At 40.9% G+C, this 15,198-nt stretch overlaps 2 protein-coding genes across 5 annotated transcripts in view; both read left to right on the forward strand.

Annotated features, from left to right (window-relative positions):
* KIF27 (kinesin family member 27) overlaps nucleotides 1–11,426 on the forward strand; it is a 32,651-nt gene extending 21,225 nt beyond the window's left edge. For 2 of the 4 annotated variants that reach the window (XM_052778189.1, XM_052778190.1), the window contains exons 10-18: nucleotides 1,021–1,226; nucleotides 2,084–2,281; nucleotides 2,634–2,747; nucleotides 3,796–3,972; nucleotides 4,610–4,825; nucleotides 5,852–6,058; nucleotides 6,900–7,098; nucleotides 7,573–7,737; nucleotides 9,410–11,426. In XM_052778189.1, the coding sequence (XP_052634149.1) occupies nucleotides 1,021–1,226; nucleotides 2,084–2,281; nucleotides 2,634–2,747; nucleotides 3,796–3,972; nucleotides 4,610–4,825; nucleotides 5,852–6,058; nucleotides 6,900–7,098; nucleotides 7,573–7,737; nucleotides 9,410–9,873 (1,946 nt within the window). In that variant the 3' untranslated portion in view covers nucleotides 9,874–11,426. Of the gene's footprint in view, nucleotides 1–1,020; nucleotides 1,227–2,083; nucleotides 2,282–2,633; nucleotides 2,748–3,795; nucleotides 3,973–4,609; nucleotides 4,826–5,851; nucleotides 6,070–6,899; nucleotides 7,099–7,572; nucleotides 7,738–9,409 lie in introns of those variants that run through there. The other 2 variants (XR_008233669.1, XM_052778191.1) reach the window with 2 other exon arrangements.
* Nucleotides 11,427–13,679: 2,253 nt separating this feature from the next.
* GKAP1 (G kinase anchoring protein 1) overlaps nucleotides 13,680–15,198 on the forward strand; it is a 33,721-nt gene continuing 32,202 nt past the window's right edge. The window contains exon 1 of the mRNA XM_052777885.1: nucleotides 13,680–13,809. The gene's annotated coding sequence lies outside the window, so the exon portion shown is untranslated. The remainder of the gene's footprint in view (nucleotides 13,810–15,198) is intronic.

Consider the following 15,198-nt stretch of genomic DNA (forward strand, 5'->3'; position numbering starts at 1 on the left):
ACAAAAGAAAAGGCACAAAACTTCTGAAGTCCTGCATGTCTTAGTTTTTATGTAATTCTTATGCAAGAATACTTTTAATAATTTAAAGATTCATAACTTTAATTAATTACTTGCTATGATTGCACCAAAGGCTGTAAATTTTGATTACAGCTTACTCTGCTATGATATGCAGATGTATTTGTTAAAGATTTTTTGTGCTTTGCTGATTATTGCTTTTATCCACCAATAGTGTAATTTTTCATGTATGCTTAGTGCTACTGATCTCTTCGTGGACATGTGTTTGTCACATGGTGTCTGGGATAGGAGAGAAGATACAGCACTGTGCTGAGAATGTAAGCATTCCCAGCACTGCAGTAGAGAAGCAGGAGTCAGAAGTGGATGAGGGAAAAGGTCAGTGTCCCTGTTAGCTTACCTCCCTTACACATCTGTCCTGGTATATATATGCCCACCAGAAACTAGCCTTATGATGACAGTAAGGATCTCTTTGCTCAACCCCTTCAATCACACTCTTCTCCTGTGCATATCTTCTCTTGAGGTTGTCTTTTGGCACTGAGGAAGATTGTGTGTCCCCAAAAGTAGTACTTTGGGAAAGATTGCCCAAAACAGGGCAAGTCAGAGAGTAGAAACACAATCCAAAGTTGTTTACTGATTGTTAAGCTGAAAGCTGAGTAATAAATAAGCGGCATATTCTTCTGGAAAAAGCAAAATTTATGAAATACCGGAGAGCCATTTTGGCAAAAAACTGCAGTAGGCAGAAGAATTTCACTTTATTTGGCACTCAGATGGCACTTTATTTGGTGACATCATGTGAGTTATGACAAATTCAGATTTAAGACTTCTTCCTTTATCTCTATTTCAGAGTTAGAAAGGAACTGTATGTTCCTTTAGGGTTGGAAAATGTCTCAGAAATTATTGGTTTAGCTAGAACGAAGTAAGTAATGATTCAACTACAGAATTAAGTACTACATTTCAACTGATTATCCTGCTGTTTTTAAACTATTTGGATATGGTGTCCTTAAGGTAAGGATGCTCAGTCTGTAAGCAGGCAGTATTCTTTGAAGATAACTAAACTGGAGCAAGAATCTGAGCAGGCCAAAATGGAACTGGCTGAAACACAAAAGCGGCTTCAGGAGCTGGAGAGTAAGGAGCTGAGAGACATTCCTGAGAAAGCCAAGTTACAAAAAGAGTTCCGGAAGAAGATGGATGCAGCTAAGTTGAAAGTGCAGGTATTTCTGATCTGACCATTAAGATTTGCAAATCTCTGTCTCACTATCACTTTGAACCTTAACACTCTGCTTGTAAAACTTAGGAGTTTTACACATTGGAAGCTGGTTGGATTGAAGTAGCTAATGAGAAACTTAATACTATTATACTCAGAATGCTATTCAATGTATATGTGGTTAAGCACATACAGTATTTTCTTGGTAGATAAGAGACCAAGAAAGAAGTGGGTGATATGAGATGCTCATACGCCATTGTATGTAGTACCATAAAAGAACCTACATGAGGAGACTATTACAAGTTTATTACCTGCCATAAATAAAATTTATGTTTTATGAAAATACTATATAAATTCCAGCTTTAAGCAAATCAGGGTGGTGGTTTGCAGGACCAGGCCCAATACAGTCATATTTGTTTGGCACTGACCGTCTCCTTTTAAGTTCTGCTATACCTACATTCAAATTCTGTGTAGGGCTAGCTTAGGTGCTCTGTGCCTCTCAGTTCTAGAATGGTGGGTGAGACAAGCCCCTTATAGAAAGGTATTGGCTTGAGGTCAGGACCAGCATTCTGGCACCATTATGTCTCTGCACATTTTCCAGAGCTGTGATTTCTGTTAGATTTTACTAGTTTCACTGTATTGCCAGGCATGAACTGTATCTTTACCTTTTCATGTTGCTTGAGATTAATTCTACCTGTGCCAAATTTACCACACAGCTCAGAAACCACAGAAATAATGAGTGATTGTTTGGGCAGAAGTTAGTAAGTCTTGCTGACTCTAGGAATTCAGTGAAACAAAGAATGAAGTTGAGTCATGGTTTTAAGTTTTCAAGCTATTAAGCTGAAATTTGCGATTAACATTCAGGCTTTACAGAAGAAGCAGCAAGACACTAAGAATCTGGCTTCATTATCTAACCAAAGTGAGAGACAAGCAACAGAACTTGAGCAGAATGTGGCTCAGATGAAGCATCAGCAGACCCAGCTACAGAAGAGACTGTGTGAGGAGAGTGAAAAGAAGAAGCAACTAGAAGCAGAGATTCAGCGGGACCAGCAACAAATTAAAGTAGGATTCTTCCTGTTTCTTTATGACAAAGAATGAGATGAGCCAATTTTGCCTCTGCTTCCCCAAAGACAATAAACTGTAGTGCCAGGCTTTCCGTACTTTTAAGTAATGACTTTCTTGACAAATGCACTGAAGAAATTGTTTATAAACATTTTCACAGAAGTCTTCAGTTTGCCTTTCTCTTCAGCTTTTTTTGTTTTATTTTACTGCATGATGTCTATCTCTGAAGTGCAATTTTACATGTAAATTTAGGGTTAGTATTTTAGATGACGTACTTGTGTGGATTCTGACATTAAATGCATTTTAAAGACTGACTGAGGCAGGAAGAATGGGGCTTTTTGTTTGTTTATAGGAACTTCAAATAAAGATGGAGCAACAACAGAAGATCCTTAAAGTTAAGGATAAAGAGATTGCTGCGTTTAAAAAGAAGAAAAATAACTCAGTGGGAACTTCACAGAAGCTACAGGTAGCTAATCTACTCCGAATCTGTATAGGCCCTGAAAAAAAATTTTCTTTCTTCATCCCTAGTCATCTTTGTAAAATGTTTGGAAGAAGAGTACTCCATCATAGTTTTGTCTTCTTTTTTGCTGTAGCAAAACTTGGGAGTATAGTCTAGCAGCTCTTGTACTCTTTTTGAGTGAAGGAAAGGAGAGGATCTAATGTCTTTTGTTTCTATGATTTGTCAAAGATACTGATTCAGGGACCTGAAAATTCAACAGGTTTGGTTGCCTGGTAGGTTTGAGGGTGATCCTGATGAGCTCTGTTATAAGTGTTCCATGGTTTGTTTGTTGTTTTTTTTTTTCTCCTCTGACATAAATGACAGCGGTCTATGGTTTTGGTTGTTCCTAACAGGGTTAGAAAAGTAGGTATCCTATACAGCAGTGCTACCTACATTATTTCAGATGTGGACATTGGAACGTGAGAGTTTCATGAGTTACCCAAAGTCTTTAAAGGTGAAAAGAAATTTTAAAATTTAAATGAAGGCAACTTTGTGGCCTTACCAGGAATATATCCACTGACAAACTGTGTCTTCAGAATAAATTTATAATGGATAGCGCTAGCAGGATCAGAGTTCTCATTTACTGTCTGTCTGTCTTTCAACATCATAATTTCTTGTCACTTAATGTTTTTCCACAAAAGCTGGTCTTGGGCGACTCTAATGCAATGAGGACGGGCTAGCTGAATTCTTGAGGTATCTTCCAAACCTAGTTACTGTGATTATATAGAAGACATCTATTTATATAACTGTTCTGAGAAAAAGAATACATTTCATTAAAGGCATTGGGTACAAATTTGTTTATACAAGATGTAGCAGTGTAACATTGCTGAGCCTCTTTTTAAGTCAGTCCAATTTCTGTATTCTTCTGATTCTGTTGCAGAATTAATGTCAACATTAGAACTGTCAATTTCTTCTACAGTTTTATCAGTTATTCTAAAAAAGGAAAAGCATAATCATAAAATTCTGACCCAAAAAGTCCTGGTTAATGCTCTCTGGATCTCTCTTTAAACTTTAGAAATTAGAAGAGCAAAAGAAGTGGCTGGATGAAGAAATGGAAAGAATTCTCCAGCAGCACCAACAGTTAGCAGAACTAGAAGAAGATTTAAAGAAAAGAGAAGCCATTGTAGCCAAAAAAGAAGCATTATTGCAAGAGAAAAGCCACCTGGAAATCAAGAAACTGAGATCTAGCCAGGTGATTTAAGAAAAAACATTAAATTCACCACAGTTATAGTGCTGACTGAAAGACTGGGGTGGGGGGAAGGCAGATAGATGGCAGAAGAGGCTCAAGCGACGTGACCTCTGTCTCTACCACTGCCATGAAGTTATTGTGTGGCTTGAGCAAATCAACTTTTAAAATATGAGTAACACAGAATAATCATTTTTATTCACTTTTTCTCCCCAAAATTCCAACAACAAAACCCCCCCAAAAAATCTGAACTGTGGAGTTCTGTTATTGCAGAGCATTAAATAATACAATATCTAAAAATGACTCAGTCCTTTTGCAAACTGGAGAACATGACAGGGAAACATTTTGCATTATTTATTTTTCAGTAGCAAAAGTGAATAGAAATTGAAGTATCATCGTCACTTATAATGACTAGCCCCCTTAATTTTTACTATGTAGAAAACTACACGTTAAGTGTTTCTGTTTTCCTTCATCTTTTGTGTAAATAGTAAATTTTATAGGTAGCTGTCTACTCAAAATAAATGGGGTCCCATTGCAAGAAGCAGACAAGTCTTTCACTACAGAATGTGATGATCTCACCTACATTTTTCTTACTCGAAGGAGTATCTCAGTTTTATATCTATGGTTGCTGTGGTTTTTTTAGGCTTTAAACAAAGATAGTATGAAATTGTCTACTCGCTTAAGTATGCTGGATCAGGAACTGTGTGATAAAGGTATGCAGCTTCAGGGCAGTACCACTGAAGACAAGACAGACATTTTGGAAAAAATTCAGGTTCTCCAGATGGAAAGGGATCAGCTGCTCAGAAGAAGAAATAGTGTGGATGAGAAACTGAAAGATGGTAAAGTGTTGTCAACTGAAGTAAGTGAGCACCTCTGAGATACATACAGGTTTTAGGTAGTGTTGTATAATAAAGCATTCCAATCAGAATATAAATTGTCTCCAAATATTAGATAAGCTAGAACCAAGGAACTGAGGTTGAGTGCTTTTGTAAATAGCAATGTTAAAATACTGCTATGATAGCACTACTTACATACCAGTGAATAAAGTTTATGTTCAGAGGGACTTAATTCACCTAGTGCCTTGACAAACTCCAGTCACCTAAGGATCATATAACCAGAAATAAGGGAACTAGAAGTTCATCAGTTTATTATAGGCAGGTATTTTAATGTCAGGACATACAACAAGGCAATGTACTCACATAGTGATGCCCTTGACTTTTTTCATAGGATTTTGTGAAAAAGCAAACTTCACCTGAACGCCTCCATATTTTTACAGCAAAAACAAGTCATATTACCTGGATATTCCACACTTTAGTTGATCAGTATAATTACGTTGAAGATATAATAAATTCCTATAAAATGGACAGATTATTTTTAGGTCTTAAGAAGCAGTATGGACACATGGCTGAGGTGATAATGTGCCAGGAAGAACCCTACCTGCCTCACTCCTCAAAATCTTCTGCAGTGCTTCAGGCCATGCATTTCTGCCACTTCCCTACACAAGTTACAGTCACCAAACTCCTTGCTGACCTGATTCATTCATTAATCCAACAGAAAACTAGCACAACCAAAAAAATAATAGCAGCAGTCAAACTGTGGGGAGGATGAGAGAAGGATAAAAAGGGAAACATGACTTCTGGGTTTCTGATCAACCATTTGATTGACCTCTGTATCATGGAAGGGGCTACTATTGCAGAAAAAGACAAGTGTTCTAGATTTGTACTCTACCTGTTATTTTCCCCATTCCATTCTCTGCACTACTACTAGTTTGTCTTGCCCTTAAGTTTAGTTTCACTCTTGAGGATAAAGTTAAGGATGTCTTATGTATAGAAAGATTAATTCTACACTTTTTTTTTAAAGATCTCACTCATGTGTTTCTCTGTAGGAAGAACATGTGCTTTTCCAGCTGGAAGAAGGAATTGAAGCCCTGGAGGCTGCTATTGATTACAAAAATGAAAGTATTCAGAATCGCCAGCACTTGCTTAGGTCATCTTCTCAGGTTCTTTCACAGAGCGAGAATAATGTAATAGGAAAATTAGTTTCCTTGTCTGCTGCTGAGCTCAGAGCTATCATCTTCAAATATTTCAACAAGGTTTGTTTTGGGTAATGAATAATATTTTATCATATTTTCTGTTACTATTCTAGATAATGAAGTGAAATGAAATGAAATGAAATTAAATGAAATTAAATTAAATGGTGTCAGGAAATAAAAATAAATTTTACAAGCTTTTGGTGAAAATCTCTTCAGGTTACAAAGATCTGCTATGAATTCAAATATTTTTAATTTTTACATTAACCTAAATAGGATACTTATGTGTTAACTTTGTATATTTTATTTTGGGGTCATTAGCTTAAAAGGTGCTGCAAATCTGGAAATTTCCTTGGTCCTTTCCAGTGCTCTGTGTTACTAACTTTTGGAGCAGCAATATATTTAAATAGTAGTGTTGTATTGAAATTCTTGCCAACTGCAGGCTTCATAAAGGTCGGGCTAGTATTCCTATTTTTTTTTTCTAGATCCAGTATACACTATTTTTGCATACACTGCCTGCAGTGTGTACAGCCACATGCTGAAGAATCATACTGACATCTGGAAACATAAAAATGAAGTGCATGAGGACATGGTGTGTCTTTGTGGCTTTGTGAACAAGTTGTCTGTGGGATGCAAGTTGGAAGTTTTCCAGAATCAGGAAAACACTTTTGTTTCAGTTTAAATTCTGCACAGGTTATTAAAAAAATCCACTAGTCCATGTGGTGAAAATGTACAGAGCTCATTTCTAAAGTGTGAACTTGCAGCAGCGGGCAAGTCTGTTTCCCATATAAGCTTATGGCTTGTAGAGACCATTGCTTTTGTATGCTTTAATCTATTAAGCAGAAGGGTAAAAGCTTTTATTAAAATGGTTTGATAAATCAAAAGAAGCCTATGTCTTTCTTAGATTGTTGGCCTACGTGAGTCTGAACATAAATTACAACTGCAGATTGAAGAACGGGAAATGAAGGTCATAGACCAGGATAACATAATACGTGAATTAGAATCTGCACTTGAACACGTCAAATTGCAGTGTGACAGGCAGCTGACCCTACAACATAAAGAACATGAGAAAAAACTACAGTTAATACTGCATCATTTCAAAGGTATTTGCTGCTTGGGGGGGATTGTACAGCAAGTATTATCTTCAGTCACTACTGAGAAATACTATATTCCAACTGAAAAAAAAAAGAACAACAAAACATTCAGAGATATATTTTGGCTGTCACTAATTCTGATCTTGTGTAGGATGCTGAGGAACTGACACATGGTGTCTATATGAACGGAAAATTGAATATTTTTTTAAAGCAGTATCAGAATTGTTGTATTTTCATATTGAATTTGCTGATATTTGCTGATAGTTGAAAGATACCAGTCCTGCTGGTCTTGATCTTCTAAATACTCCTATTAAAACTGACAGGTGGCGTTGGCATGGCCTTTTTGGTCCTGTGTCATACTAGTTAAAATGTACACACTGCAAGCAAAGTCTCAGCAAGATACACGACATACTCTGTCTAGTTGGGCATCTTGATTTTTGGCACAGAGATATTTGGTTCTTAAACTAGTTTTATTTGTCCTAGAACAAGATAGTGAAGGTATTGCAGAAACCTTGAAAGGGTATGAAGTAAAAGTCCAGCAACTGGAAAAAGACTTATTTTTCTATAAGAAAACCAGCAGAGAGCTGAAGAAGAAATTGAAGGGCCTCTTTGGAGAGTCATCCCATCAATTATTGGCATCCACTAAATGTAAGTATATTATCTTAAAATATTTATGCAATTGTCAATAGACCATTTGAAGGGTGGTGAACACAGAGAAGTATATCAGATAGACAGAAAAACCATATTTTTAATGAACTAACTGTTCTCCACGAATATATTGCACCTCTCCCCCAGTTTCAAAGGAGAGACAACATTAGTTTGTAGCTGTAGCAGTGGTATACTGTGGTTTAAATTCTTCGTCTATTTTCTCTGGATTCTAGGATAATTTCAGCATCTACAACCTCAAACTGTTGTGATTAAGAGAAAGGAATTTTACTGTCTGAAAGGGTCTGAATGACATTTTAACTAACAGCTTTGTCATATGCCATGCTTATAGACAGGCTGCTCCCAGCACTTGATTTCATAAAAGTTACTGGGAGACTCTCAGTGAAGAATTCCATAATTTCAGTTACTAACTTACTTTAGTTACTTACTTACTAAGGCTAAAAGAGACGATTTACACACTTCTAGGGGAAAAAAAGAAAAAAAAATAGAGCTTTCTAATCCAATTCTGTGCTTTGACACAAAAAACCCAAAAACCAAACCAACAACCAACTGCTACTCTAAGTTTTCAATTGTTCCATGTCCTACTTGCCAGAATCCAAACCTACAATAAAGCTATTCAGGTGGAGGAGAAAAGAAGGTTCAATTTCTGTCACCATTTTGGTTGTCTCACACCTCTTGATGACACCGCCAATACCTCACATGCACAATACAGCCTTCTTGGCCCTGTGTTTCTTCTTAATGCTCAGCATGACTGGTTTTTCCTCCCAATGGATGCTTCTGTTTCTTTCCACTTGGGCAGTGCCATGCTTTACTAACACCTATATGCTGATCACATACCTGCTGCTCCGAGAGTGAATTAAGGCTCAGCACTTGCCCTCTAGGCAGGATAATGAGCCAACACATTCATTACTATAAAGTACACTGTCAAACTGTGAACATAAATATTCCAAAGGCTGGATTATAAATGAGCGTGGGAAAGACTGTTCTGTGTCTAGTATACAAAGAAGCATGTAATTCAGGACATGTATCCCTGTGGGGAACACCCATCCTAGCCAAATGGTAGCAAGGAGAAGAAGTGAGAAAATCCCTGTAAATTTCCAGCTTTTTCAAATACGTAAGTTTGTAAGTTTTATAAGAAATACTCTGTATTTAGCTATTCTTCTTTTGATTACATTTTGAGGCATGCTGCAATACAATGCGATCAAAACACTTTACAATTTGTTGCTAGGCTTTAAAAATAACAAAAGCCTTGTGTGTACATTACAGTCAAATATGCAGAATGTGTTTTGTGTGTTGTGCTAGTGTAATTGCTGACTGTTTTTCAATATATGAATATCAATATTCAATATGAATAATTTCATATTTGACTGTCATGGTTCAGTTCTTTTAAGACTGCCTACTAGGATACATTACAAGTTAGAATAGTGAGGCTTGTATTACCAGCACCTTGTCAGAGGAAAGTAACAGCTAATACCTCTGATGGTTTTGTAGATGACAAACTTTTTAACAGAAGGGACAAAATGTGAGGTGCTGATGATTTTTTACCACGTTCACACTACAAGTTACTGTATTGACTAACAAATATTTCTTGATGGCAGGCACTCAGAAGAGTTGTAACTTTTAGCTATTTATGTCCTGATAAATGTCATTTTAGATAACAGTGCTGGTGACAAGGCATCCAGTCAAGATGAAGCAGAAGTTGCTTCTGAAGAATTCAAGTCAACACTTAACCCTGAAACCAGTAGTCGACCAGGGAAAATAAAAGGAACAGACAGAACAAGTATTTTAAGAGCACAGCAGAATTTATACAAGCTTGGAGAAGATGTTTCAGAATTTGGGTGCAACAAAGAATGTTTGTTGAGCACCAGTGATGACAAAACAGGAATAGATGAAGCTCAGCCTTCAAAATCTCATCCTCAGCTACCTTCTGTCATCCAGAGAAGAGAGACCATAACACAGTTTCAAGGAGTAACTCCAGTAAAACTGTCTCGCCGAGAGCTACGTCATATTCCTCCCTCTGAATTATATTTGAGACGCTCAAGCCTTGGAGTTGGTGTCAGTTTTATTGCTCCAGATTCCATCGAAATGGACAAAAAGTCTAGTGTCACTAAGACATAGTTACTCTTCATTGCATTTTTAATAGCTGTTGCTACTGAAGCAACTGTAGTAGATTTCTTTGTTCATGGTCTTGTTAAGTATCAACAATGGATAAATGAGTAAGTGTTCTTTAGTTCTTATTGCTCACTATCAAGTTGTTAGGTGTTATGTTCACAGTTTCAGTGAATCTGAGATGGATTTTAATTAACGCAGTATCTAAGAACTTTTCATTCAAAGGCCTTTTAACATTGAAGAAATTATTTGTATTGGTTTGGGGTTTTTACAGTAACTTCAAAAAATATGTTTTTCAAAAATTGCATTGTGAAGTGCACTGCACTTGTGTAACTTAGGTTTCCTAGACCAATATTGTACTTCACTTTCTTAGGTCAGAAACAGGAACAAACTATTTAATTTATCTGGATATATAGCTAGAAAATGTAGTTGCCAGACTGTCACCTAGTATTGATAATGACTGGCTCCTGTACGCTTTTTATCTAAAAACATTTTATATGAGCCATGTCTAAGATCAAAATTGGTACCTAAAGTTAAATTTGTTCCTGAAAAGGAACATACAAGTACTTACTTTTTTTTTCTTCTTGGTATCTTATTTATGAAGTTAAGACAATTGCTTATTTCGCTTTCTGTTTTTGTTTGTTGGGCATTTAAAGAACTGCACTTGGCAAAATGGAAAAAAAACAGAGGGCCAAATTCAGCATCCTCTAGGTAAGCCAGATGGACCGATATTATTTTATTTGTACTAATTAGTCATGTCCTTTTACAGACAAAATTTCTTCTGGATTCCATATCTGTTTCAGAGCAAGGACTACACATAGCCTTTGGTTTACTGCCATACTGTTGCTGGTAATGCATTCAGGATGAAAAGCAAATCTTTTTTGTAAGAGGACAGTGGTCACTGAGAAGCATACGCTTAACAGCTGCACACGCTTGAAGGCAGAGACCAGAATGTCCACATTTAAATGAGATTAACACTTCTAACCGTAACTCTCTCCTACATAAAAAGTAGCAGTACTGAAAGTAAGGTTAGTTTTACTGTAGTGGTGGACCTCAGCCAGTTATGTTTGAAAATGTTGTCTTGGATTATTAGATGTACTTAGGAAAGGAATTTTTGCTTTCTGCTGTTTTCTAGGCAAGGTCTTGTGTACAGCATGTGTGGCTACAGGTATAAAAGAACTGCATTTTTCCACGCTGCAAGCACAGTTCAAAATTGTCCACACTATGGAGATGCTATTACAGCATGATAAGTGGACCTATAGTCTTGTGGCACATCTTAAAATTTTCTGAGCAGACTACAAAATATTTCATTCTAATCAGATAGATAAACCACTTAACATGTCAAATGATTGTATCTTTCACAATTATACCTAATTATTACCTATTGTTCAGCTGAATTGTGAGATAAGGATTGGGGTCTTTCTTGATTGTTTTTGGATTGGGCTTGATTGTTTTCACTGTCATGGAAGTACTGAGCCTTAACTAACGTTAAGTTTAATATTAGTGTATGTATCATTCACTTAATGTTTCTAGTCAAAAAGCAATAAACAGAAAAAAGTAAATACAGTTTCAAATATGTTACTTATTTACTACATCTCCGTATTAGGTGAAGGAATTGTTGAAGGCATTTCTAGTCGAGATAATGCCGTGCATTATCATACACATCATGCTACTATATAAATAAACATGAATTCCTCTTCTTTTGAAGTTTTCCACAAGTGAAAACCCTGTTCTTTATGGATGCAAAATAAGCAAGGGAAAATGTAGGAAAGTACAGCTCCATCACTAGTAGATGTCAGCTGGTAGTCTGGAGGTTTCTGTAGCTGTGACACTGCAGATTAAGCAGTCATTCAAACATTAGATTCTCTATGCCACACACCCATTTCAAGATGTAACTGTAATGTCACCTAATGCTAAGGTAGATAAATGCATCAGACACATTTGTGATCTTTGGAGAAGTGGAAGAATTGTTGACTGTGAGAGGGACCTAACATAAGCAAACAAATGAGAGAGGCCAGTAAGGCAGTCACACAGGCAAGAGAAAGGTAAACAGTGATTTATGTTCTCATTTATGTAACTCTAATAGAGCTAACAAATAAAATGGTTTTACCTCTTTCAGACAATATGTAGCTCCTCTCACTTCTGCTAATTAAACCCAAGACTTTATCCAGTAGGCTTTTATTATCGCTGCCTTTACTTCCTTGATGTTATTCACTGGCATTTATGGCCCTCATTGACATTTAGTTGATGTGCAATGTGGGGGTAAAAACGATATGGAGCTAATTTGCAGTGATCCACCATGCCATTATGTCACTTACAAGCAGCTGTTTCTCCTGCTACGTCCTGCTAAAACCAGCTACAAGAAAAGCACCATGTGTATAATCTGTTGTGTTGTCTAGCTAGTAACTGTGAATATAAATTAACAACTTATGATCTGAATTCTCTGTTATGATTATCTGAACACTGTGATGGCTGCATTTCTAGAATAGACTCTTGCCCTTTCCATTAGTGACTCTTTGCTTAGCACTGCACATTAAGGGTGGGGTTACCCTATACAAGTAGTTTGCAGAAGTGATTTGTATAAATATTAATTGCACCACCTTTGAAAAGCAAATCTGGCTTTTAGTTAAGTTGGTGGAAGTTTTACTCCATCTATGCCGAAACAAAGTATCGTTCTTAGTAACTTAAAGGTGAGATTTTAACAGGTATTGATACTCCAGCTGTGAGCGTGTGGTGGGGGTCTTTGGTGCCGGCAAAGCGGTTTTCAATCTGACCGATTCAAAGGCTCGAGCTTGAAAGCGCTTGTACTGCGTGGCCAGTTCACAGCACGTCGCTTCTTATGTTCAGGATCGGGACGCTGATTAAGCCGGTTATTGTACGTCAGGCTTCCAAAGAATCTGAAAATATTTTGTAAGAAAAGCTCTTTGCGGGGCATCACTTCAACAAGGGCACGTTTTACGCGTTTGTAGTATTACATCATTTTTACCTAGCAGCGAACACTAAACATAATACGGCAAACTTTGTTGTGCTGCAAAGGGCTGCCTCGTTAACCTGGGTGATGTACCCTACGCTCTGTAACCGTACAGCCCAGGGAGAGTGCACTGGCTGAAGGAAACAGTGCGAACGAACAGAGGACAGACATGGGGTTTTGGGGGGGGGGGGGGGGTTGTTGTTGGTTTTGCTAGACTGACGGGGTGCCGCCCTTACCACGTACCGCGGCGCGGCGCGCCCCCGGTTGAAGACCCGGGGTAGCCTACACGGCCGGCGCTTCTGGCCTGCGGGAGCTGCCGAGCCCAAGGCCGTCCGCTCCGCAGGCTCCCACGGCGCGGCGGCGGCACCCCGGAGCAGCGCCGGGCGCCGCTTCGCGTTTCGTGCCGGCTGGCACCGGGCGGCTGTCCTGCGGCTGCCGAGGGCCGGGGCCGGGCGCTACCCACCTCCCGCAGCCACCCACCTCCCGCAGCCACCCACCTCCCGCAGCCACCCACCTCCCGCAGCCACCCACCACGGCGGCCTCGGCGCGGGCGGCTCGGCCGCGCACCCACAGCGGGCCGCGCAGCTCCGCCCCAGGGGGACGCCGAGGTTTCGCGCGTCCCAGCCCCGACCTCCGGCGCGCCACCCCGCAGTTATTTTGATCCCGGCAGGAGCCCGTACCGGCCGGCGGCGGCCGGGCTGCCGTCGTAACGCCGCCGTGACGCAGCGCCAGGAGCGCAGCGCGTGCCCCGGTGCCCAGCACCCAGCCAACCAGCGGGCGAGGGACGTAAACAAACCCGCCGGCCAGCGGCGCGCGCGACCGCGACGGCGGCGTTGCCCGCCCCGCCCCCGCCCCCCCCCCCCCCCCCCCCGTTACAACCGCCCGCCCGGGGCAGCGGCGCGGCCGCGCTCCTCACTTCTCCTCACCTCACTTCTCCTCTCCTCTCCTCTCCTCGCCCCGCCGCCGCGACCGGAGTGAGTGTCCCGCGGGGGGCGCCCGCCCCCCGCTGCCCCTTCCGCGGCGGTCGGGGCGCCGCGCCGCTCCGCCTTGCGCTGCGCTGCGCTGCCCTGCCCTGCCCTGCCCTGCCCGCGGTGGGAAGCGGGCGGCTACGGGCCTGCGGCGGCCGCGGGGAAGGAGGGCGTCCGCCGGGGGCCGTGCCTCCTGCTAGCGGCTCTGTCCGCCTGGGCCCCGGCGGGAGAGCGGCGCCCCCGGCCCGGGGAGGGGGTGGCGGGGCGGCAGGTGTCGGCCGCGGGGCGGTCGGCCGGCCGGCGGCGGTTGAACGGCCCGGGCAGCTGCGAGCGCCGGGGAGGCTGGCGGCCGCTCTCCCGGAGCTGCCCGCTTTAACGCCCTCGGCTCCTCCGGCACGCCACCTTTGCTCCGACCCCTCTGCAGGGAGGGAGCCGCCGTTCCGCCCGGCCTCCTGTGCCCGGTGACCGTGTCGGGCCGCCCGTCCCCGCCGGTGACCGGGGCAAACTCACGCTGTGCTCGAAACTTGGGGGTGCGAGGGGGGGTCGTGTCGTGTCTGCCTGAGCGGGGAACGCAGGCGCCTCTCCCCCAAAAAGTGAGTCTACCTGTTTGTTTATCGCCAGTGGCACAAAGAGGAGGCTCGCCGCTTCTGGTTGTGCGTTTTGAAGAGAGGTGCGCTGATGGAAAAAAATTCAGCGACAGCGAAAACGCTGATCGTAATTAGAAGCCAAAACGTCATTGGGACGTTTTAGTTATTTACTGACCACTGGTTATTTGGTTATTTAAGGTTACCAATATGTATTGGTACCTAAGAACGCTAGTGGGGTTTGTTGCATTAGTCGCGCAGGGTAAATTGAGCGTGAAGTTTAAAAGTTTGTTACATAGACGTTCCTAACTTTAAAGCTTAACTAATTAACTTTTTTTTGAGGAGGAGGAGGAGGAGTGGGAATCACGGGAAGAAAGGCTAGCAAGGGAGGTCACATTGTCAGTCAGCATCCTCTGCTCAAACTCAAGTCAGACTTGCCTGGTCGCTTTTACATTTTAATCCTGAGTTTAAAAAAAAAGTTTTAAAAAACAGTCTTCCTCAAAAACATTAATTTTTCCAAAGCACAGCAGTAAATTCACCATATTCCCCTTTCAAACTGTGCAAGGCCCTTTACCCACCATGGGTTTATTGCTGCCATGTGTGCCAGCACGGCAACTCTCTAGATTTCTGAACCAGTTTTTTGTTTGTTTGGCTGGGTTCTTTTGTCTGTAGAGTAACTTGTGAAACTCATCAACAAGCTGATGACTTGACTTTAAGTAATTTTAAAGATTTAGAGAAGTTTAATGCAGCTTTGTAGCTTTTGATCAGATAGCATAAAACAAAAGCAATTTAAATGGAGAGAGCTGGTACA

The sequence above is a fragment of the Harpia harpyja genome, chromosome Z (genome assembly GCF_026419915.1).
Source record: "Harpia harpyja isolate bHarHar1 chromosome Z, bHarHar1 primary haplotype, whole genome shotgun sequence".
Lineage (NCBI taxonomy): Eukaryota > Metazoa > Chordata > Aves > Accipitriformes > Accipitridae > Harpia > Harpia harpyja.